This window comes from Oryctolagus cuniculus, chromosome 21, assembly GCF_964237555.1.
Source record: "Oryctolagus cuniculus chromosome 21, mOryCun1.1, whole genome shotgun sequence".
In the NCBI taxonomy this organism is placed as follows: domain Eukaryota; kingdom Metazoa; phylum Chordata; class Mammalia; order Lagomorpha; family Leporidae; genus Oryctolagus; species Oryctolagus cuniculus.
In genome coordinates, this window is record NC_091452.1 from 31,773,683 (window position 1) to 31,795,883 (window position 22,201).

At 46.2% G+C, this 22,201-nt stretch overlaps 1 protein-coding gene across 1 annotated transcript; it reads right to left on the reverse strand.

Moving 5' to 3' along the window:
* Nucleotides 1-18,207: 18,207 nt before the first annotated feature.
* On the reverse strand, nucleotides 18,208-20,205 carry LOC127488329 (amyloid beta A4 precursor protein-binding family B member 1-interacting protein-like). The gene is made up of 3 exons (XM_051837074.2): nucleotides 19,841-20,205; nucleotides 19,278-19,348; nucleotides 18,208-19,095 (listed from the first exon to the last, which is right to left on the reverse strand). The coding sequence occupies exons 1-3, from the start codon at nucleotides 20,067-20,069 to the stop codon at nucleotides 18,841-18,843; spliced, it is 555 nt and encodes a 184-aa protein (XP_051693034.2). The 5' UTR covers nucleotides 20,070-20,205; the 3' UTR covers nucleotides 18,208-18,840.
* Nucleotides 20,206-22,201: the final 1,996 nt, after the last annotated feature.

The following is a 22,201-nucleotide window of genomic DNA, read 5'->3' on the forward strand; positions in this document are numbered from 1 at the left end:
CGGCGTGCCGCTCCCCCGCGGAAGTGGGGAAAGTGGCAGGGGGAACCGCCCTTCCATGGAGGTAGAAGGGTCAGTAGCCAACCCGGGAAGAACCAGCAGCAAACCCGGGGAGGGCTGAGCAGACAAAAGAACAGCGCAGGGTCTAGTGTCGTTCCTCCACGAAGAGGGGGAGCGACAGGATTGAATCCAAAAAAACATTACAAAAAATCAGCCAAACGAGGAGCTGGTTTTTTGAAAAAATAAACAAAATTGACACCCCATTGGCCCAACTAACTAAAAAAAGAAGAGAAAAGACCCAAATCAATAAAATCAGAGATGAAAAAGGAAATGTAACAACAGACACCACAGAAATAAAAAGAATCATCAGAAATTACTACTAGGACTTGTATGCCAGCAAACAGGGAAACCTATCAGAAATGGATAGATTCCTGGACACATGCAATCTACCAAAATTGAACCATGAAGACATCGAAAACCTAAATAGACCCATAACTGAAACAGAAATTGAAACAGTAATAAAGGCCCTCCCAACAAAGAAAAGCCCAGGACCCGATGGATTCACTGCTGAATTCTACCAGACATTTAAAGAAGAACTAACTCCAATTCTTCTCAAACTATTCAGAACAATCGAAGAAGAGGGAATCCTCCCAAATTCTTTCTATGAAGCCAGCATCACCTTAATCCCTAAGCCAGAGAAAGATGCAGCACTGAAAGAAAATTATAGACCATTATCCCTGATGAACATAGACGCAAAAATCCTCAATAAAATTCTGGCCAATAGAATACAACAACACATCAGAAAGATCATCCACCCAGACCAAGTGGGATTTACCCTGGTATGCAGGGATGGTTCAACATTCGCAAATCAATCAATGTGATTCACCACATTAACAGACTGCAGAAGAAAAACCATATGATTATCTCAATAGATGCAGAAAAAGCATTTGATCAAATTCAACACCCCTTCATGATGAAATCTCTAAGCAAATTGGGTATAGAAGGAACATTCCTCAATATAATCAATTTATGAAAAACTCATGGCCCGCATCCTACTGAATGGGGAAAAGTTGGAAGCATTTCCACTGAAATCTGGCACCAGACAGGGATGCCCACTCTCACCACTGCTATTTAACATAGTTCTGGAAGTTTTAGCCAGAGCCATCAGACAAGGAAAAGAAATTAAAGGAATACAAATTGAGAAGGAAGAAGTCAAACTATCCCCCTTTGCAGACGATATGATTCTGTACTTAGAGGATCCAAAGAACTCTACTAAGAGACTATTAGAACTCATAGAGGAGTTTGGCAAAGTGGCAGGATATAAAATCAATGCACAAAAATCAACATCCTTTGTATACACAAGCAATGCCACAGCTGAGAAAGAACTGCTAAGATCAGTCCCATTCACAATAGCTACAAAAACAATCCAATACCTTGGAATAAACTTAACCAAGGACGTTAAAGATCTCTACGATGAGAATTACAAAATCTTAAAGAAAGAAATAGAAGAGGATACCAAAAAATGGAAAAATCTTCCATGCTCATGGATTGGAAGAATCAACATCATCAAAATGTCCATTCTCCTAAAAGCAATTTATAGATTCCGTTAACTTTAAACACCTAAGAATAATTGTGTGTTGATTACAGAGTTCAATCAATATTATTAAGTAGAACCAAAAAAGTACTAAAAAGGATAAAGTATTAAGTTGTACATCAACAGTCAGGACAAGGGCTGCTCATGTCACTCTTTCTCGAAGTGCCCATTTCATTTCAACAGGTTTCCTTTTTGGTGCTCAGTTAGTTGTCACCGATCAGGGAGAACAAATGATATTTGTCCCTCTGGGTCTTGCTTATTTCACTCAGCCTGATGTGTTCCAGATTCCTCCATTTTGTTGCAAATATCCGGATTTCATTGTTTTTGACTGCTGTATAGTATTCTATAGAGTACATGTCCCATAATTTCTTTATCCAGTCTACTGTTGATAGGCATTTGGGTTGATTCCAGGTCTTAGCTTTTGTGAATCGAGCAGCAATAAACATTGAGGTGCAGACTGCGTTTTTGTTTGCCAATTTAATTTCCTTTGGGCAAACTTCAAGGAGTGGGATGGCTGGGTTGAATGGTAAGGTTACATTCAGGTTTCTGAGGAATCTGCAGACTGACTTCCATAGTGGCTTAACCAGTTTGCACTCCCACCAACAGTGGGTTAGTGTCCCTTTTTCCCCACATCCTCTCCAGCATCTGTTGTTGGTAGATTTCTGTATGTGAGCCATTCTAGCCGGGGTGAGGTGAAACCTCATTGTTGTTTTGATTTGCATTTCCCTGATTGCTAGTGATCCTGAACATTTTTTCATGTGCCTGTTGGCCATTTGGATTTCCTCCTTTGAAAAATGTCTATTGAGGTCTTTGGCCCATCTCTTGAGTGGGTTGTTTGTTTTGTTGTTGTGGAGCTTCTTGATCTCTTTGTAGATTCTGGTTATTAACCCTTTATCTGTTGCATAGTTTGCAAATATTTTTTCCCATTCTGTCGGTTGCCCCTTCACTCTCCTGACTGTTTCTTTTTTTTTTTTTCAGCATCACCTAGAACAATTTTATTTTTTTTTATTTTTTTTTATTTATTTTTATTTTTTTATTTTTTATTTTTTTCTCTTTTATTTAATGAATATAAATTTCCAAAGTACGACTCATGGGTTACAATGGCTTCCCCCCCCATACCGTCCCTCCCACCAACAACCCTCCCCTTTCCCACTCCCTCTCCCCTTCCATTCACGTCAAGATTCATTTTCGATTATCTTAATATACAGAAGATCAGCTTAGTATACCTTAAGTAAGTATTTCAACAGTTTGCTCCCACACAGAAACATAAAGTGAAAAATAATAGATGATTTTTTTAAAATGATGATGAAATCAGATCAGACCTATTGTCATGTTTAATCCCAGTGAGAGTCAAGTTGGGAATTGAAAATTTCTTTCTTTCTTTTTTTTTTTTTTTTTTTTTTTTTTTTTTTTTTTTTACAGAAGATCAGTTTAGTGTACATTAAGTAAAGATTTCAGTCGTTTGCACCCCCATAGAAACACAAAGTGAAATATACTGTTTGAGTACTCGTTATAGCATTAAGCCTCAGTGTACAGCACGTTAAGGACCGAGATCCTACATGAGGAGTAAGTGCACAGTGACTCCTGTTGTTGACTTTACCAATTGACACTCCTGTTTATGGCATCAGTAATCTCCCTATGCACCAGTTATGAGTTTCCAAGGCTATGGAAGCCCCTTGAGTTCTCCGACTCTTATCTTGTTTAGACACGGTCATAGTCAAAGTGGAGGTTCTCTCCTCCCTTCAGAGAAAGGCACCTCCCTCTTTGAAGACCTGTTCTTTCCACTGGGATCTCACTCACAGAGATCTTTTTGCCAGAGTGTCTTGGCTTTCCATGCCTGAAATACTCTCATGGGCTTTTCAGCCAGATCCGAGTGCCTTTAGGGCTGATTCTGAGGCCAGAGTGCTATTTAGGACATCCGCCATTCTATGAGTCTGCTGTCACTCAAGAGTTTTTAAATCCTCTGATTGACCCAAGAGAGTGCAGGCGTCTCAGGCCTGGCATGTCCTCACTGTTGCAAATTCTGCTTCTGTGAGGTCCTGGGATGGCCTCCCCAGGACAAGTTTAAGTTCAGTGGCCTCGTCAGGAGAGTGAGAACGAAGCCAGTCGGTCTCATGGCGTCTCCCTCGCAGGTGACTCTGTGGACTCCCTTCTTTGGCAGGGTGCCTTCTGGGGGCTGATTTTGGGCACTGTGATGGGCTTCTCTCGACTGCTGGTCGACTTCATCTTCAGCCAGCCCTGGAGCTGCATGCAGAAGAGCAGGTGTCCTGCCTTCCTCTGCGGCGTGCACTACCTCTACTTCAACTTGATCCTCTTGGCGATCAGCCTGCTCAGCATGCTGGTGATCTCCCTGGCCACGGACCCCATTCCCGACAAACACATGAGTGCTGCTGGGAGCCCAACCCCAGGGTCCCCAGGGTCCCCAGGGTCCCTGCCTTCTCTCTGGATGTGGGCAAGCTGGGGGTGGGACTGGGGCGGGTCAGAAACAGCCCCAGCACACGGAAAGGACCCTGCCTTTAAACACAGAGCTCAATGGACAGCTCTTCAAAGAGCTGCCGATTAGGTATCCATTCAGATTGAGGAATTTGGCTCTGAAAAAAACGCAAAGTTGCCCTGGCAGTCTTGAGGTCACTCACCTCCACGTGTGAATTATTGTAATCCCAGCAGGCCTAGCAGCTGCCCACCTGGAGGGGATTAAGCCAGCGGGAGGGGGAGGGGCAGTGGTACTGGCAGCTGCCCCTGAGTCACAGCTTAGACGCACAGCCAACCTCCCAGCAGGCAGCTGTCCGGCATGGAAGTTGGTTTTTTTTTTTTTTTTTTTTTTTTTTTTTTTTTTTTTTTTACAGGCAGAGTGGACAGTGAGAGAGAGAGACAGAGAGCAAGGTCTTCCTTTTGCCGTTGGTTCACCCTCCAATGGCCGCCGCGGCTGGCGCGCTGCGGCCGGCGCACCGCGCTGATCCGATGGCAGGAGCCAGGAGCCAGGTGCTTTTCCTGGTCTCCCATGGGGTGCAGGGCCCAAGCACCTGGGCCATCCTCCACTGCACTCCCTGGCCACAGCAGAGAGCTGGCCTGGAAGAGGGGCAACCGGGACAGAATCCGGCGCCCCGACCGGGACTAGAACCCGGTGTGCCGGCGCCACTAGGCGGAGGATTAGCCTAGTGAGCCGTGGCGCCGGCCCGGCATGGAAATTTTGAGGCTCTGTTAGAAAGCCTGGGCTTGGCCGGCTCCACGGCTCACTAGGCTATTCCTCCGCCTGTGGTGCCAGCACCCCAGGTTCTAGTCCCAGTCGGGGAGCCGGATTCTGTCCCGGTTGCTCCTCTTCCAGTCCAGCTCTCTGCTGTGGCCCAGGAGTACAGTGGAGGATGGCCCAGGTGCTTGGGTCCTGCACCTGCATGGGAGACCAGGAGGAAGCTCCTGGCTTTGTATCGGCGCAGCATGCTGGCCGCAATTCTTCTCAGCAGCGCATGGAACCTTCTCTAGGATTGACCACATACTAGGCCATAAAGCAAGTCTCAGCAAATTTAAAAGAATTAGAATCATACCATGCAGCTTCTCAGACCACAGCGGGATGAAGCTGGAAATTAGCAACTCAGGAAACCCCAGAAAGTATGCAAACACATGGAGGCTGAACAACATGCTCCTGAATGAACACCGGGTCATTCAAGAAATCAAAAGAGAAATCAAAAACTTTCTGGAAGTAAATGAAGACAACAACACAACATATCAAAACTTATGGGATACAGCAAAAGCAGTATTGAGAGGCAAATTTATAGCAATAGGTGCCTATACCAAGAAATTGGAAAGGTACCAAATAAATGAGCTTTCAGCGCACCTCAAGGACCTAGAAAAACTGCAGCAAACCAAACCCAAATCTAGTAGGAGAAGAGAAATAATTAAAACCAGAGAAGAAATTAATAGGATTGAATCCAAAAAAACATTACAAAAAATCAGCCAAGCGAGAAGCTGGTTTTTTGAAAAAATAAACAAAATTGACACCCCATTGGCCCAACTAACTAAAAAAAGAAGAGAAAAGACCCAAATCAATAAAATCAGAGATGAAAAAGGAAACGTAACAACAGACACCACAGAAATAAAAAGAATCATCAGAAATTACTACAAGGACCTGTACGCCAGCAAACAGGAAAACCTATCAGAAATGGATAGATTCCTGGACACATGCAACCTACCTAAATTGAACCATGAAGACATCGAAAACCTAAATAGACCCATAACTGAAACAGAAATTGAAACAGTAATAAAGGCCCTCCCAACAAAGAAAAGCCCAGGACCAGATGGATTCACCGCTGAATTCTACCAGACATTTAAAGAAGAACTAATCCCATTTCTTCTCAAACTATTCAGAACAATCGAAAAAGAGGGAATCCTCCCAAATTCTTTCTATGAAGCCAGCATCACCTTAATCCCTAAGCCAGAGAAAGATGCAGCACTGAAAGAAAATTACAGACCAATATCCCTGATGAACATAGACGCAAAAATCCTCAATAAAATTCTGGCCAATAGAATACAACAACACATCAGGAAAATCATCCACCCAGACCAAGTGGGATTCATCCCTGGTATGCAGGGATGGTTCAACATTCGCAAATCAATCAATGTGATTCACCACATTAACAGACTGCAGAAGAAAAACCATATGATTATCTCAATTGATGCAGAAAAAGCATTTGATAAAATTCAACACCCTTTCATGATGAAAACTCTAAGCAAATTGGGTATAGAAGGAACATTCCTCAATATAATCAAAGCAATTTATAAAAAACCCACAGCCAGCATCCTATTGAATGGGGAAAAGTTGGAAGCATTTCCACTGAAATCTGGCACCAGGCAGGGATGCCCACTCTCACCACTGCTATTTAACATAGTTCTGGAAGTTTTAGCCAGAGCCATCAGACAAGAAAAAGAAATCAAAGGAATACAAATCAAGAAGGAAGAAGTCAAACTATCCCTCTTTGCAGACGATATGATTCTGTACTTAGAGGATCCAAAGAACTCTACTAAGAGACTATTGGAACTCATAGAGGAGTCTGACTGTTTCTTTTGCAGTACAGAAACTTCTCAATTTGATGCTATCCCACATGTTAATTTTGGCTTTGACTGCCTGTGCCTCCAGGATTTTTTCCAAGAGTCTTGGGTCTTTGCCTGTGCCTATATCTCGCAGGGTTTCACCAGTGTTCTCTAATAACTTGATGGTGTTGGGTCGTAGATTTAGGTCTTTAATCCATGTTGAGTGGATTTTTGTGTAAGGTGAAAGGTAGGGGTCTGGCTTCATGCTTCTGCACATGGAAATCCAGTTTTCCCAGCACCACTTATTGAATAGACTGTCCTTATTCCAGGGATTGGTTTTGGATCCCTGATCAAATATAAGTTGGCTGTAGATGTTTGGGTTGATTTCTGGTGTTTCAATTCTGTTCCATTGGTCTATCCATCTGTTTCTGTACCAGTACCATGCTTTTTGATTACCACTGCCCTGTAGTATGTCCTGAAATCTGGTATTGTGATACTTCCAGCTCTGTTTCTGTTGTACACGATTGCTTTAGCTATTCAAGGTTTCCTGTGTCTCCATATGAATTTAAGCATCATTTTTTCTAGATCTGAGAAGAATGCCTTTGGCATTTTGATTGGTATCACATTGAATCTATAAATTTCTTTTGGAGAATGGACCTTTTGCTGATGTTGATTCTTCTAATCCATGGGCATGGAAGATTTTTCCATTTCTTGGTATCCTCTTCTATTTCTTTCTTTAAGATTTTGTAATTCTCATAGTAGAGATCTTTAATATCCTTGGTTAAGTCCAAGGTGTTGGATTTTTTTGTGGCTATTGTGAATGGGATTGATTTTAGAAGTTCTTTCTCAGCCATGGCATTGCCTGTGTATACAAAGGTTGTGGATCTTTGCACATTGATTTTATACCCTGCTACATTGACAAACTCTTCTATGAGTTCCAATAGTCTCTTAGTAGAGTTCTTTGGGTCCCCTAAATAAAGAATCATGTCATCTGCAAAGAGGGATCGTTTGAGTTCTTCCTTCCCAATTTGTGTCCCTTTAATTTCTTTTTCTTGCCTAATAGCTCTGGCTAGAACCTCCAGAACTATATTGAATAGCAGTGGTGAGAGTGGGCATCCCTGTCTGGTACCAGATCTCAGTGGAAATGCTTCCAACTTTTCCCCATTCAATAGGATGTTGGCTGTGGGTTTTTCATAGATTGCTTTGATTGTATTGAGGAATGTTCCTTCCAAACCCAGTTTGCTTAGGGTTTTCATCATGAACGGGTGTTGTAGTTTATCGAATGCTTTTTCTGCATCTATTGAGATAATCATATGGTTTTTCTTCTGCAGTCTGTTAATGTGGTGTATCACATTGATTGTCTTGCGCACATTAAACCATCCCTGCATACCAGGGATGAATCCCACTTGGTCTGGGTGGATGATCTTTCTGATGTGTTGTTGCATTCTATTGGCCAGAATTTTATTGAGGATTTTTGCGTCTATGTTCATCAGGGATAATGGTCTATAATTTTCTTTCAGTGCTGCATCTTTCTCTGGCTTAGGGATTAAGGTGATGCTGGCTTCATAGAAAGAATTTGGGAGGATTCCCTCTTCTTCGATTGTTCTGAATAGTTTGAGAAGAATTGGAGTTAGTTCTTCTTTAAATGTCTGGTAGAATTCAGCAGTGAATCCATCGGGTCCTGGGCTTTTCTTTGTTGGGAGGGCCTTTATTACTGTTTCAATTTCTGTTTCAGTTATGGGTCTATTTAGGTTTTCGATGTCTTCATGATTCAATTTAGGTAGGTTGCATGTGTCCAGGAATCTATCCATTTCTGATAGGTTTCCCTGTTTGCTGGCATACAAGTCCTAGTAGTAATTTCTGATGATTCTTTTTATTTCTGTGGTGTCTGTTGTTACATTTCCTTTTTCATCTCTGATTTTATTGATTTGGGTCTTTTCTCTTCTTTTTTTAGTTAGTTGGGCCAATGGGGTGTCAATTTTGTTTATTTTTTCAAAAAACCAGCTCCTCGTTTGGCTGATTTTTTGGAATGTTTTTCTTGATTCAATCCTGTTGATTTCTTCTCTGATTTTAATTATTTCTCTTCTCTTACTAGATTTGGGTCTGGTTTGCTGTAGGTTTTCTAGATCCTTGAGGTGAATTGAAAGCTCATCTATTTGGTGCCTTTCCAATTTCTTGATGTAGGCACCTATTGATATAAACTTTCCTCTTAACACTGCTTTTGCTGCGTCCCATAAGTTTTGGTATGTTGTGCTGTTATCCTCATTTACTTACAGAAAATTTTTGATTTCTCTTTTAATTTCTTCTATGACCCATTGTTCATTCAGGAGCATGTTGTTCAATCTCCATGTGTTTGCGTATGCTCTAGGGATTCCTGAGTTGCTAATTTCCAACTTCATTCCTTTATGGTCTGAGAAGCTGCATGGTATGATTCTAATTCTTTTGAATTTGCTGAGACTTGCTTTATGGCCTAGTATGTGGTCAATCCTAGAGAAGGTTCCATGTACTGCTGAGAAGAATGTAAAATCTTTAGCTGTAGGATTGAAAGTTCTGTATATATCAGCAATCACCCGAGACTCTTGCTATGAGCTGTCTAGGCTATGGAAGCCCCTTGGCTGCTCCACTTCTGATCCAGCTCTATGCCAATGCTTCTGGGGAAACAGTGGGAGATGGCCCAAGTGCTTGGTCTCCTGCCAGCCATGTGAAAGATCTGGAGGAAGCTCCTGGCTTGTGGTTTCAGGCTGGCCCAGTCCTGGCTATTACAGTCATCTGAGGGGACTGAACCAGTGGATAGATCTCCCTATCATCCCCCACTCCCCATCACTCTGCCTTTCAAGTATATAAATCTTTAAAAATAAACAAAGCATACTGTTCACTGGGTCTTGGTATATTCAGGTTTTCCTGTCTTGTAATTTCCGTACTTTTCTCATCATCTCAAAGGGAAACACCATACTCCTTGTCAGAGAACCTTATTCTCTCCACCTGTCTTGCCTTGGTAACCCTTATCTACCTCCTGTCTCTGTGGATTTATTTTCACTTCTGGCCATATCATGGAGATAGAGGGTCACTTTTATGTCTGTTTTCTTTCAATAAGCAAAATATATCCAAGGTTCATCCATATTGTAGCATATATCCACACCTGATCCTTTTATGGCTGAGTAATATCTACTGTGTGAACGAAGCATATTAATACTTTTCATTTATCACATGCTGGGTAAATGGGTCACTTACACATTTGGCTACTATGTATACTGACACTCTGAACTTTTCTGAGGAAGTCAAACTTTTAAGGGAGGGGCCGGCACCGTGGCTCACTTGGTTAATCTTCCACCTGCAGTGCCGGCATGCCATATGGGCGCCGGTTCTATTCCTGGCTGCTCCTCTTCCAGTCCAGCTCTCTGCTGTGGCCCAGGAAGGCAGTGGAGGATGGCTCAAGTGCTTGGGCCCCTGCACCCATGTGGGAGACCAGGAAGAAGCACCTGGCTCCTGGCTTTGGATAGGCACAGTTCCAGCTGTAGCAGTATTTGGGGAGTGAACCAATGAAAGGAAGACCTTTCTCTCTGTCTCTCTCTTACTTTCTGTAACTCTACCTGTCAAATAAATAAAACAAATTAAAAAAAAACTTGTGAGGGATTTGCAGAATAAAGTGTGATGTTTAAATTCCACAACATTACTAGCTATACTTTTTAAAAACGGATTACAGCCATACCAGTGTTCATCTTCTCAGAGATACTTTGTGCATGACAATTCATTCTGGAGGCCCTTGCATATCTTTGTCTTTGCCTTCCAACTTACTAGGATGTGAATTTCTACTAGTGCAGTTCATTGAACTCCATGTATATTTTTGCATCCTATGATGTGTCAGCGATAGAGGCATGAGAGATATTCCAGCTGCTGATTGACTCCTCTGAAGTACTTTCTACAACTGTAAGATCACAGCTGGGAACTGGGTTCCCAATCCAAGTTTTCCCCATGTGTGGAATGAGTCCAACGACTTGGACCCTCACTGCTGCCTCCCAATATTCATAGGAGCAGGAAGCTGGAAACAGGAGACAGAGCTAGGGAATCAAATTGAACCATTTCTTTGTTGGATATTGATGTCCTGTTTGCTTTATGACTTGGCCAAACACCCATGCATATTTTGATTATTCTTGTTCAAAATGTTTAGGCAATTTGGGGACACAATTCATATATTCTTGCTGTCCCTGTCTCATATCCCTGTCTCTCTGGACTCTTTATGAATATGTGTTATGCTTGATGGTGTCCCACAGGTTTCTGAAACTATTGTTTGCTTATTATTCATTGGACTGGGCCATCTGCAGGGTCTGATCCACAGGTTCGGTGTTTCTTTTGCCTGTTCAAAATCCTATTGTATGAGGAGTTTGTCCTGCAATGTTTAAGCCTTAGCATTCAATGTCTGTGTGGGAGGCTTTCTGTGGAAATAAGGTGTTCACAGGTAGAGTCAGGGATGATGAGCTCATCCTGTGTCAGAGTGGGCCCTGATCCATTGCTGTTGTCCTTCCATTCCAGGCAAAGTGGATGTGGAAGGAAGAAGACTCTGATGGCACAGGCAGAGGCTGGGAAGTTGCAGCTGCAACGCAACAACCCAAGATGTGGCAAGTGCCAGAAACTAGGAAGAGCCCATGGAGGACCCTACGCTGGAGCCTTCAGATAGAGCAGGGAGCAGCAGGCCTCTGACATCAGGCCCTGCCCTCCAGAACTGTGAGCAACCTTCCTGCTTTAAAGCCAGGCACATGGCAGTAAGGAGCTATGGTGACTCGAGGAAGCTGGTACAGGCCCCTGCAGGGGGTTCTCAGTTGTTCTTTTGAATTCCAGAAACTTGAGTCACTCCTCTCATAAGATATGTTCCCTTCCTGTTATTTCCTATCCTGTGAAACACTTCTGTTGATGTTTGTAGTGCTTAACACATAGATTCCTTCACTAATTTGAGTATAGTGTGAACGCCGAGTGCTCTGGGCCTAGTGAGTTCCATGTCTGTACTTCCTCAGAGGTAGTGTCAGCTGGCTGCAGTTTTTCTTGGTGATTCTGCTTGTGTTGGGAGATCCTGATCCTGAGCACTCCCAGGGTCAGTGCTTCCTGTGGAGGCCCCCCTGGACTCAGAACAAGTTGTGACAACAAGAGTGACATTTGCCAGACAAGGTCCCAGAGTCTGATTGCCCAGGCTGTTCATTGGTGCCTTCTTCCCAGCACATGGGTAGATTCTAGTACCCCAGGAGGAGCAAGAGGTTTGGCATTAGTCCTTGTGTATGTGAGAAGTCCAGCACCTCGAGCCTCTCTCATCAGAGAAGGGTGCACCTGTGCATTTCTAGATTCCCAGGAGTGTGCCAGAGCTTCCTGAGTCCCCTACAGACACTCATGACTTAGCTCTGCGGCAATGTTATTGGGTTAGTTTGTCCTTTATCTAAGGGAGTTGTCAACTACTTAGAGTATCCACAAAGTTAAGCAGTGGCTGTGATAGTTTTGAGAGTTTTGCTGGGGACCATTGTACTTATCACCTTGGACAAGCTCAAGGTCAGGTCAAGTTCAGCCTAGAAAGTGGGTTCTTCCCGAAGGCAGCAGACTCCTCAGAGAGTGCTCATTCTCTATGAATAAGGCTTTGGGGAAGCCACAGACTGATTGTGCTCCTGGCAGTGGCTGCCCACTGCTGGTTTTCACCATGAACGTGGGCTTCCGTTTTCTGTGTTCCTGTGGAACTGCAGAGCAGCAGGTTGTACTCGGGACAGGGAGACTGCCACCAATCCCCTGTTCTTCCTGAGAGTCAGCTGTGCTTTGTTTTTCTGTGCTCGGTACTGCCTGGGTTCCTGCAGACGTTGGGTTAGTTTCCAGGATTCTTGAAATGCTAATGGCTTTTTGGCCCTTTTCCCTTTTGTGCTGGATGGTCTTGCTGCCCCTGCACCTTTGGGCATGTGGTCTTCAGGCCATCTGCTCCATGCTTCCTGGCCTGCATACTCCTCCACATGGTGGCTAGTGGTGTTCGGTATGAATCCAGATTTCTCTGTCTTTTTTAGATAGGGCCCTCACTCTCCTATGCATTTCTCCCACTGAATCAAAAGATTAAAAACTTACAAAATGTTAATGGTGACTGTTTTTACCTGGTTTCTCACTGATTTATTGGAGGGCAGAATTGGAGGGCTTTCAGCTGCTGTTTACTATACAGTCATCTACTTCTCCTTTTTGTGGCAATTGTAAGGATATAGCACATAACTGACTACCCTTGGGAGCTTGTGACTGTCAGAATATGCTGTAAATTCTCTCTCAGAGTGAAGGGCCCGAGTGCTCAGGCGAAGAAGATATTTAGGTGTGTGTGGAGCTGCTAAAGGGCTGTGGACTCCCTCAGACAATGACAGAGGACATGGGTCCCATGTTGAGACGTCATGGTCCCAGCCTAACTTGGAAGTGCAGAGGCTGAAGTGGATGAGAGCAGCAGTGAGGCTGAGGGCACAGTGAAGAACCTAAGCAGCTACGTCCTGTGCAAGATCTTGAGGAGAGCAAAGGAGGTGGAGGAGGGGGAGAGAAGGGGCTGGGAGGGGCAGGACAGGGGTCACTGGCCCATGGGATTGAGTCATGGCTTCTCCCATTCTGCCTTTCTCCAGTGCCTTCCACGACCAGTGAAGATGCCTTTGATCTCTGTCTTCATTGCTCTCTTCAGAGGTTCCATCAGCTTTGGACAGCTCTATAGGCTAGATGAGTTGGTGAGTGTTCTGCTCTCTTTGGCAGCTCCTTTGTTTTCAGAAACACACAGGTGATTCTGTAGAAATTGACCCTAAAAATCCTTCAGCCTCATCAGGATTTCACCAGCTTTACATGCACGTGTGTGTGTGTGTGTGTGTGTGTGTGTGTGTGTTGCTGTATGAAATACATCAGCTCAGTAATACGGTGCTAGAAAAAGAAGATCCATGTAGGAAATGGCATACTAAGAAGGTAGCTGGAGGAAGGAGAGACATTTGTATTGACAACCATGCACACAGCAAGAATAGTTCTAAGTAGCACAAAGACAGGTGGATAAATGTGTGTAGTATCGTCCCCTGAATAATAGAGTAGTTATGTCCCCTAGCAATTCCACTGCTGGTGATATGAGGAAATTTAGAATTCAAGGACAGTGGGATTTAAAGATACACCTAAAATATATACTTTGTCAATAGAAGGTAGTTTAAGTTCCAGACATTTTTGTAATAAAACAAACACTTAGTACTTTCCTCAATAACTAAGGATCTTGGCAATTTGGCCATGTCAATGGAGTCTTCCAGTTTGTATTTTTTAAAAGATAGATAGATAGGTAGATCTATTTATGTATTTATTTGAAAGGCAGAGTTAGAGAATGAGAGAGAGAATCCAGTCTCCCATCCACTGGTTCACTCCTGAAATGGCCACAATGGCTGGAATTGTGCCTTTCTGAAGCCAGGAGCTTCTTCCATGTCTCCCATGTGGGTGCAGGGGCCCGAGTACCAGAACTGTCATCTGCTGCCTTCCCAGGTGCAAAAGCAGGGAGCTGCATTGGAAATAGAACAGCCAGATGTTGAACCAGTGCCCGTAGGGGATGCCAGCACCACATGTGGCAGCTTTCCTCACTATGCCACAGTGCCAGCTCAGTTCTTCCACTTCTTTACTGAAGAAAAATGGGTCACCTTCACAGATATTGGAAGAGGCAGGTTTTCAGCACAGCACCCGACGCTGCTTGGGACATGCACATCCCTTGTCAGAGTGCCTGGGGTTGAGTTCCTGTCCCACTTCTGATTAATTTTCTTCTGATGTGTACCCTGGGAGGCAGCAGGTGGTACTGGGTGCTGTTGGTTGACTGTGATTCAGGTAAGAGACCCAGAGTGCCTTCATGTCTGCTGACTGTGGCTTGGCTACAACTGGGCTGCTGTGGATATTTGCAGGGTGATCCTGCAAAAGAGATGCATCTTGATCTCTGTCTAAAGATTTTATTTATTTGTCTGAGAGGCACAGTAATATTAAGGGGTGGGGGGTGATCCTGAGATACTCCATCCACTGGAGATGCTCCATCTATTGGTTCCCTTCCCAAATGGTCACACTGGTGAGAGCTGGGCCGATCTGAAGCCATGAGCCAGGATCTTAGGACCTCTCCTTCCTTCCTCTTTCAAATGGGGATGGGATGGGAATAGCAATGGGAGCAGCAGAGCTCAGGCAGCAGCTGTTTGTACTGCAGAGACTGTTAGTAGCCCCAGTTGACGTGTGGGACACTGAGGCCCAGAGCCACCAAGTACCTATCTCATGGTGGGGGTCTGGAATCCATACTCTTAGCTGTCAGCTGAACTTGTAACTGCACCCTCCTGTCAGTGAGGTGGGAGGGAGGAGGAACTGAAGTTGGTATTGCTGGCAAAGCCTCGACACAAAGGAGCTGCTCAGGGATGACAGCTTCCTTGTGGTGTGGCCCTTGTTGTCTGCTGTCAGGTTGTTTCCTGTGTGCTCTGGGGAGCAGTGTTTGTCCCCTGGTAGAGATGAGTTTGGACAAATGTGCAGAGGTGCAAAACTGTTCAGGACGATGGACAGAATCGAGTGCTAAGGGCTGAGCTAAGACCTCCCTGTGTCTTGCTGGTGAAGCCAGGCCCTTGCTTTTCTGGGTGGTGCTTTGTTTTTGACATGTCCCTATGTCTGTACCCAGGATCATTCAGTGCGGTTGTCTGAGGCTTAAAGCATTCAGTCCTTAGGTCTTTATTCCAGGGACTGGAAAATAGGGAGTATGAGAGAGAAGGTTGAATCCTCTGAGCACAGTAGTAATTCCTGTGAGTGGGATGCATGTGCAGTGATAAGGAATTCAGGGAGTGGCTCCTGAGAGGTCCAGCCTTGGTCTTTTTTTTTTTTTTTGACAGGCAGAGTGGACAGTCAGAGAGAGAGACAGAGAGAAAGGTCTTCCTTTGCCGTTGGTTCACCCTCCAATGGCCGCCGTGGCCGGCGCGCTGCGGCCGGCGCACCGCGCTGATCCGATGGCAGGAGCCAGGAGCCAGGTGCTTTTCCTGGTCTCCCATGGGGTGCAGGGCCCAAGCACCTGGGCCATCCTCCACTGCACTCCCTGGCCACAGCAGAGGGCTGGCCTGGAAGAGGGGCAACCGGGACAGAATCCGGCGCCCCGACCGGGACTAGAACCCGGTGTGCCGGCGCCGCTAGGCGGAGGATTAGCCTAGTGAGCCGCGGCGCCGGCCCAGCCTTGGTCTTGATAGATATTTGCCCTGAAGGTGGTTTGGTGAATGGGCATCCCAGTGGCAAGGAAAAGATCACAATGTGAAACCAGGAGAGATAACTTCAGACTCTTTGGGGAGGAAATGAGAGAAAAGCTGAATTTACCTTGTTGCAGAAAGAATTTAAGTCCATGTGTCAGTTTACTCATAATGTGCATTTTCCATGACCTTTTGAAGTCCCTTCATAAAGGAACTGCTGGAAGTAGCTCGTATAGACATCTTTCCTTAGTGTGGTGTGTTTATTGCCATCAGTGAACCTGCACTGATACTTTATTATTCACTAAAGGCCACAGTTTATTCAAATTCCTTAGCTGTACCCACATGTCTGTTTTCTGTACCAACACTACATCCAGAATTTAGTCTCAGACTCTTCATGTTTTTCTTATAGAATCCATTTACTACTTTGAAAGTTAGACACACCCACTCACATGCACACTGACACACACACACACACACACACACACAGTGAGAGAGAGAGAGAGAGAATGAGATCTCAAGACCTTCTATCTGCTAATTCACTTCCCAAATACAAAGGTGGGGCTGGGCCTGACTGAAGCCAGAAACTCCATCCTGTGCTCCCACATGAATGACAGGAACCCAAGCACTGAGGTCATCACCTGGGCCTCCCAGGGTGCACATGTGCAGGAAGCTGGATCAGAAGCAATGGTGGGACTCTATCTCAGGAAATCCAATATGGAATGGGGGCTTCCCAAGCAGATGGCAAATCTATTGTACTGCAATGCCTATCTCCTTAGACCTGACTTGATTATGATGAGATTGATGTCTTGAGAAGTCCAGGCCACAGATTGATAGGATGCACCTGCACTGGCATGTATGTGGGACTTGGTATTTCCTAGAGATTTCCAGGTTATGCAGCATGGTTTGGGGTTTGATTTGTGTGAGAGAGAGCAGGAAGGAAGACGACAGCATTCCAGGCATGTGGGAAGTGGGCCATAGGAAGGAAGATCTGAGTATGGCTGTTTCCATCTCTTTCTGCAGCTCTCCTAACAAATAAAATGAAAATAAGTTTTTAAAAACTTTGTTAGCTCTTCTTTTAGAAAAGATTGCCCCCTCCCTGGAGTTTTCTCCTCTCTAGCATGTGCACATTGTGCCCCCAGCAGTTGACCTATTACAGTCTGTGTTCCCTACCTACATTTGAGCCCTAGCAGAGGCCTGTGCTCAGTTAAGCTGGGATTCTCTGCATCTGACAGTCAAGGCAATTTCTGAAGGTGTGTTTTGCAAGTGACCTCACTTTTCTGTAGGATACAAGATGAGTTGGTGACTTCAGGTGTTCAGCTTTTGTCTTGTGGCATGGCTGGGAGTGACTATTGATATGCTTTGTACTTGTGGGTTAAAAGATATAAATCAATTAATCCTTTTTTGGAAAATGGGACTCTAACTTAGCTTGTTTCCCCTGCAAATAGTCTCTTTGCTTCCACTTTCCTAATCTGAATGGAAGAGCAACAAGGAGGACATCTCTGCATGTTGACAATCAGATCACCCGGGAATCAGTGACATCCTAGAGTTACGGTTGTCCTTGGTTATTGTGGGGCGATGAGTTTTCTTCCTCTGTTCTTCGTGGCCTGTGAGCTTTGATGCCAGATGTGTGCTTTCTGGCTGAGCTGTGAGTGTAGATTTCCCTAAGGGACCAGGTGTGAATGTGTAGAGTGTAGACTGCTGGTGTGTGTGAGGGGAGATCCAGCCAATTGCAGCTCAGAGAGGAGGTGAGAAGTGGTGGCTGCCATAGCCAGGATGACCCTTCCTGTCTCCTCCCTTCCTGGGCTCATTGATCCTGGGCCCCATCCCTTAAGTTCAGCCATAGCTTTTTTTTCCTTCGTTTAGAGATTTATTCATATATTGAAAAGTCTGAGTTACAGAGAGAGAGAAGGAGAGGCAGGGAAAGAGAGTTCTTCCATCCACTGGTTCACTCTCCAGTTGGCTCCTAAGGCTGGAGCTCTACTGATCCAATGCCAGAAGCCAGAGGCTTCTTCCAGGTGTCCCATGTGTGTAGAGGGGCCCAAGGACTTGGGCCATCTTCTACTGTTTTCCCAGGCCATAGCAGAGAGGTGGATCAGAAGTAGAGCTCCCAGGATTTGAACCAGTACCCATATGGGATGCCAGCACTGCAGGCCGCAGCTTCACCCACTATGCCGGCACAGGTGCCGGCCCATCAGCCACAGCTTTTTCTGCTCAGGAGGAGTCATTATGGCCTTTGGCTCCTTCTACTCCCTAGCCCCCAACCCTCCAGCCCCTGTTTCTTGCACCACAGGAACATTTTCCCCTAGGATCTGACCTCCTGTCAGCACTCACAGAAGCCAGCATTTCTCACACTGGATCTACAGAGCATAGACACAAAAAACAGAACGATTATGGTGTTTAATATTAAATAAGACTCTTGTGTGGTGAGGAGCCAGCTGGAGGCCATGAAAGGAGCTGCCTGGGGGCAGAGTTGTGCCATGTCCTGGAGGGGAGGGAGGAAGGGTCACGCGGGAGGGTCTATATCCATAGGTGCTGGGAAACTGGGTATGAAGATGCAAGGAAAGATGGGAAGGCCAGGCATAAAACTGCCCCTGGGACCAGCAGGAGGAAAACAGAGGGCAGGAGACGTGGTTGACCTTTCCATGGACTATGCTGGAAACTAGGGGGTGAAGGGTCCATGGCCTCCTCTGGAGGGGGAGTATAGGTTGGTGTTGTGCCCATGGGCTCCTCTGGAGGAGGAGCCTATGGGATTGTGGTATCCATTGGTTCCTCCCTTGGTGGAGCGTAGGAGGGTGTGGTGTCCAGGCACTACACTGGAGGAGGAGCCTATGGCATTGTGGTATCCATTGGTTCCTCCTTTGGTGGAGCTTGGGAGGTTGTGGTGTCCAGGGACTCCTCCCATGGGGGAGCACAGGAGGGTGTGGGTCAATAGGCTCCTCCCATGGTGGAATGTTGGGAGTGTGATATCCCTGGGCTCTTCCCGTGGTGGAACATGGGGAGGTGTGGATCCGCCCAAGATGTTTCTTATGGGGGCGTGGTGTCCATCAGTTCTGGTGGCTCATATGGCGGTGTGGTGTCCATCAGTTCTGGTGGCTCATATGGCGGTGTGGTGTCCATCAGTTCTGGTGGCTCATATGGCGGTGTGGTGTCCATCAGTTCTGGTGGCTCATATGGCGGTGTGGTGTCCATCAGTTCTGGTGGCTCATATGGGGGCGTGGTGTCCATGGGCTCCTCCTCCCGAGGTGGAGTGTATGGAGGAGTAGTGTCCATGGCTTCTTCCTGTAGGGGAGCAGAGAGGGATGAGTTGTTTATAGCTCTCTCCTTTCAGGGAACATATGGGGGTGATGTGTCCCTTGATACCCCCCATTGGGGAGTATAGGGGGAGAGATGTCCATGGCTTCCTCCTGTGGAGGAGTATCAGGGGGTAAAGTGTCCATATCCTGGATAATTGGATGATGTACTTTGCAGGTTTGCTTCCTCCGCCTTCCATTGCCTGTTCGTCTGGTAGGATCAGGCGTGCTCAGTACAGGTCCTAGAAAGGAAAAGGCAGGAAGGATGTGAACTGCTGTGCACCTGGGTGACCTCAGCATCACCTCCCAAAGTGCTTTTGCTTTCTGTTACAAATGTATTATGTGTAAAGGTTGAGTTGGGGAGTGAGAAAACCAAAAGAGAGCTTCCATCTTCTGACTTGACCCTGAAATGGCCACCACAACTGGCAAGGTAGCTGGCCAGACAGGGGCCTGGCACTTCACCAGTGCCTTCCAAAATGGCCACGTACTTGAGCCATGTTCTACTGCCTTCCCAGGTACATTAGCAGGCAGCTGGGTTGGAAGTGCAGCAGCTGGGACTCAACCCAGCACTCCTTTGGGATGCTGGTGTTGCAGGCAGTGGCTGAGCCCACTGCACCACAGCACTGCACACACACATGCTCCCCGCACTTCTACCACACCTCCCCTACAAGGCTTTCAGATTTCCATGATGATCAGGTTACCTAGCCTACGGGGTGGTGGCATCCTGGCCTTACCGATGTTCACTCTGTTGGAGCACACGCGTTGTCGAGTCTGAAGCCCGCAGAGAGTGGTCAGCAGTGCCACGATGGCCCTGAGTTTTCTTATCATCAGACTGGGTTGTCTGACTTTTGGTCTGTAAGACCTATGGTATTTTGCCCGTGGACCAACTGGTCCAGGGCCAGAGGCGGGAGTGTGACCCCGACCTGGGCCTGGGGGCCCCTTAGGTCGGTGGTCAGCCCCCATTGCTGGGGCAGGTGAGGGGGGCAAAATTTGCTCCCCAAAGTTTTTGAAAAGAAGCTGGTGAGTCTCTATGCTATGAAGACTTCCCAAAGCACTTTTGGCTGCTATCGCTCCGAAGGGCTAAAGCCAAAATGCCACATCTGCAGAACCTTAGTGGTCACAGAATGGGCACGTGTCACAGAACCTGCTGCTAGGGGTGCGCATCATAGAGAGCAGGGCCTGGAGATGGGTGTGTCCAGGACCCAGGCTAGGGGTGGAGTTTGCCAAGATGGCCTCAGGAGTGGCACATTGTGCAGATGACATGGGAGGAAGTGGCCCCAGCAAAGGCTGCCGATCCCCTCTGGACTCTTGTGTCCCTCCAGGCTCTTACTGAGGGCAGAGGGTGTCTGTATTGAGCATCGTGAGGTGTTGGTAGTGCAGTGGCCCCCTCAGTGCTTTTCCAGGGCCTAGAGCCCTCAGGGCACTGGGCAGGACCCATTGCCCGATCCCTGACCCTCAGGTGGGTGAGTGCTAGGAGCGGTCTCTTGGCAAGCAGGTCCTGTAGGCTATGGCCGCATTGGTGTCACCCAGTGTGGGTCCTCCTTCCCTTGTCCTGGAAACACTGAGGAGAGAGCCCTCAGGGCAGAAATGCATGTGCCCCTCAGAGCCTGAGGTGCTGGCAGCATAGTTTTGGGCCAGGTAGGCTGGGAGAGACATGCTGACCATATAACTGAGATTCCATTCCTGCGAGTTCTCTGGGGAAACGCCAAGTTGGATTTCCACAAAGACCTGTTTATCAATCTGTTGCTGCTCCATTCCCAGATCTAGATCCTGGGGTGACCCAACTTCATCCTCTTATTTAAAAAAATTTTTTTTTAATTTATTTGAATGACAGAATTAGAGAATGATCCTCCATCTGCCAGTTCTCTCCCCATGTTGCCACCACATTCAGGGCAGGTCAGGAGAAAGCCAGGAGCTTCCTCCATGTCTCTCACATGTACAGGGGCGCAGGGACTTGGGCCATCCTCTGCTGCTTTCTCAGGCACATTAGCAGGGAGCTGCAAGTGCCTCAGGGTGTGGGATCGCACATTGCACCATGATGCCGGCCCACATCCAGCTTTTCTAGAGCGTGTCTTCGTGTTTCAGTTGTTCTGGGCATAGCACTGTGGGTCCTGTTGCTTTTCCCATCTGATTAGAGTCCCTTTTCTTCCTGTTTGGCAGAGTAATGAAACCTTAGGGCCGCACGATTCTTTGACCTTCTGCTCTGTTGTGACTGTTCCCCTTGGTGTGACCTTTGTACAAACAGAGCCTCACCCTCTGAGTCTGTGCTTTCTGTTTTGGGTTCTGCAGATGTCGTTTAGAGAATTTAAGGGTGAAAACACAGCCAGCAGTGATTTAAATCCTTAACGTTTCTCCTGCTCTTCATTACTCCTGATGTACCAGACTTCCTGTGGGCAGGATTTCACTTTAGCCTGAAGAATTCCATTCACTTGGTGCTATTTTGATGGCAAGTGGTCTTCTGATGACTGCTCTTAGTATTCCTTCTTCTCCACCACCCTTCCTTTTTCTGCATAGGGGGCTGAGATCCTTCAGGGTGTCTTGGTTCCCTCAAGAATCCTGGGAGATCTTTTCTTTCTGCACTTGGAGGACAGGGTTCTAGTATCCTGTGGACTTTGTGTTTTCTGATGAGAAGTCAAACCCTCTCATGTGGGTATTCCCTTGTTGGGAGTGTGCCATTGGCTCTGATTTCAAGATTCTCCCCCCCCCCCTTTTTTTTGTGGATTGTTCACATGTCCCTGTAATGCTTCTGAGCTACTTGGATTGTATTCCTAAAAGGATGATCTTCCTGGCCATTGGATTCTTTATAGATTTTGTTGTTCACTGCTCCCCCATTTCTCCCCCCCCATTTCAGGCTCCCAAACATTAGGACTCTTGCTCTGATTCACACATCTCTGAGGCTCCATTCATTTAGCTTCCAGCTTCTTCCCTTCTCTTTGTTCTTCAACTTGTACCTTTCTGTTGATTGGCATGTAATCTGATCCTTCCTCTTTTTCTACACTCTGGCCCTGATTCAATCCATTGCATTTTTTTTTGACAGGCAGAGTAGACAGTGAGAGAGAGAAAGAGACAGAGAGAAAGGTCTTCCATTTGCCCTT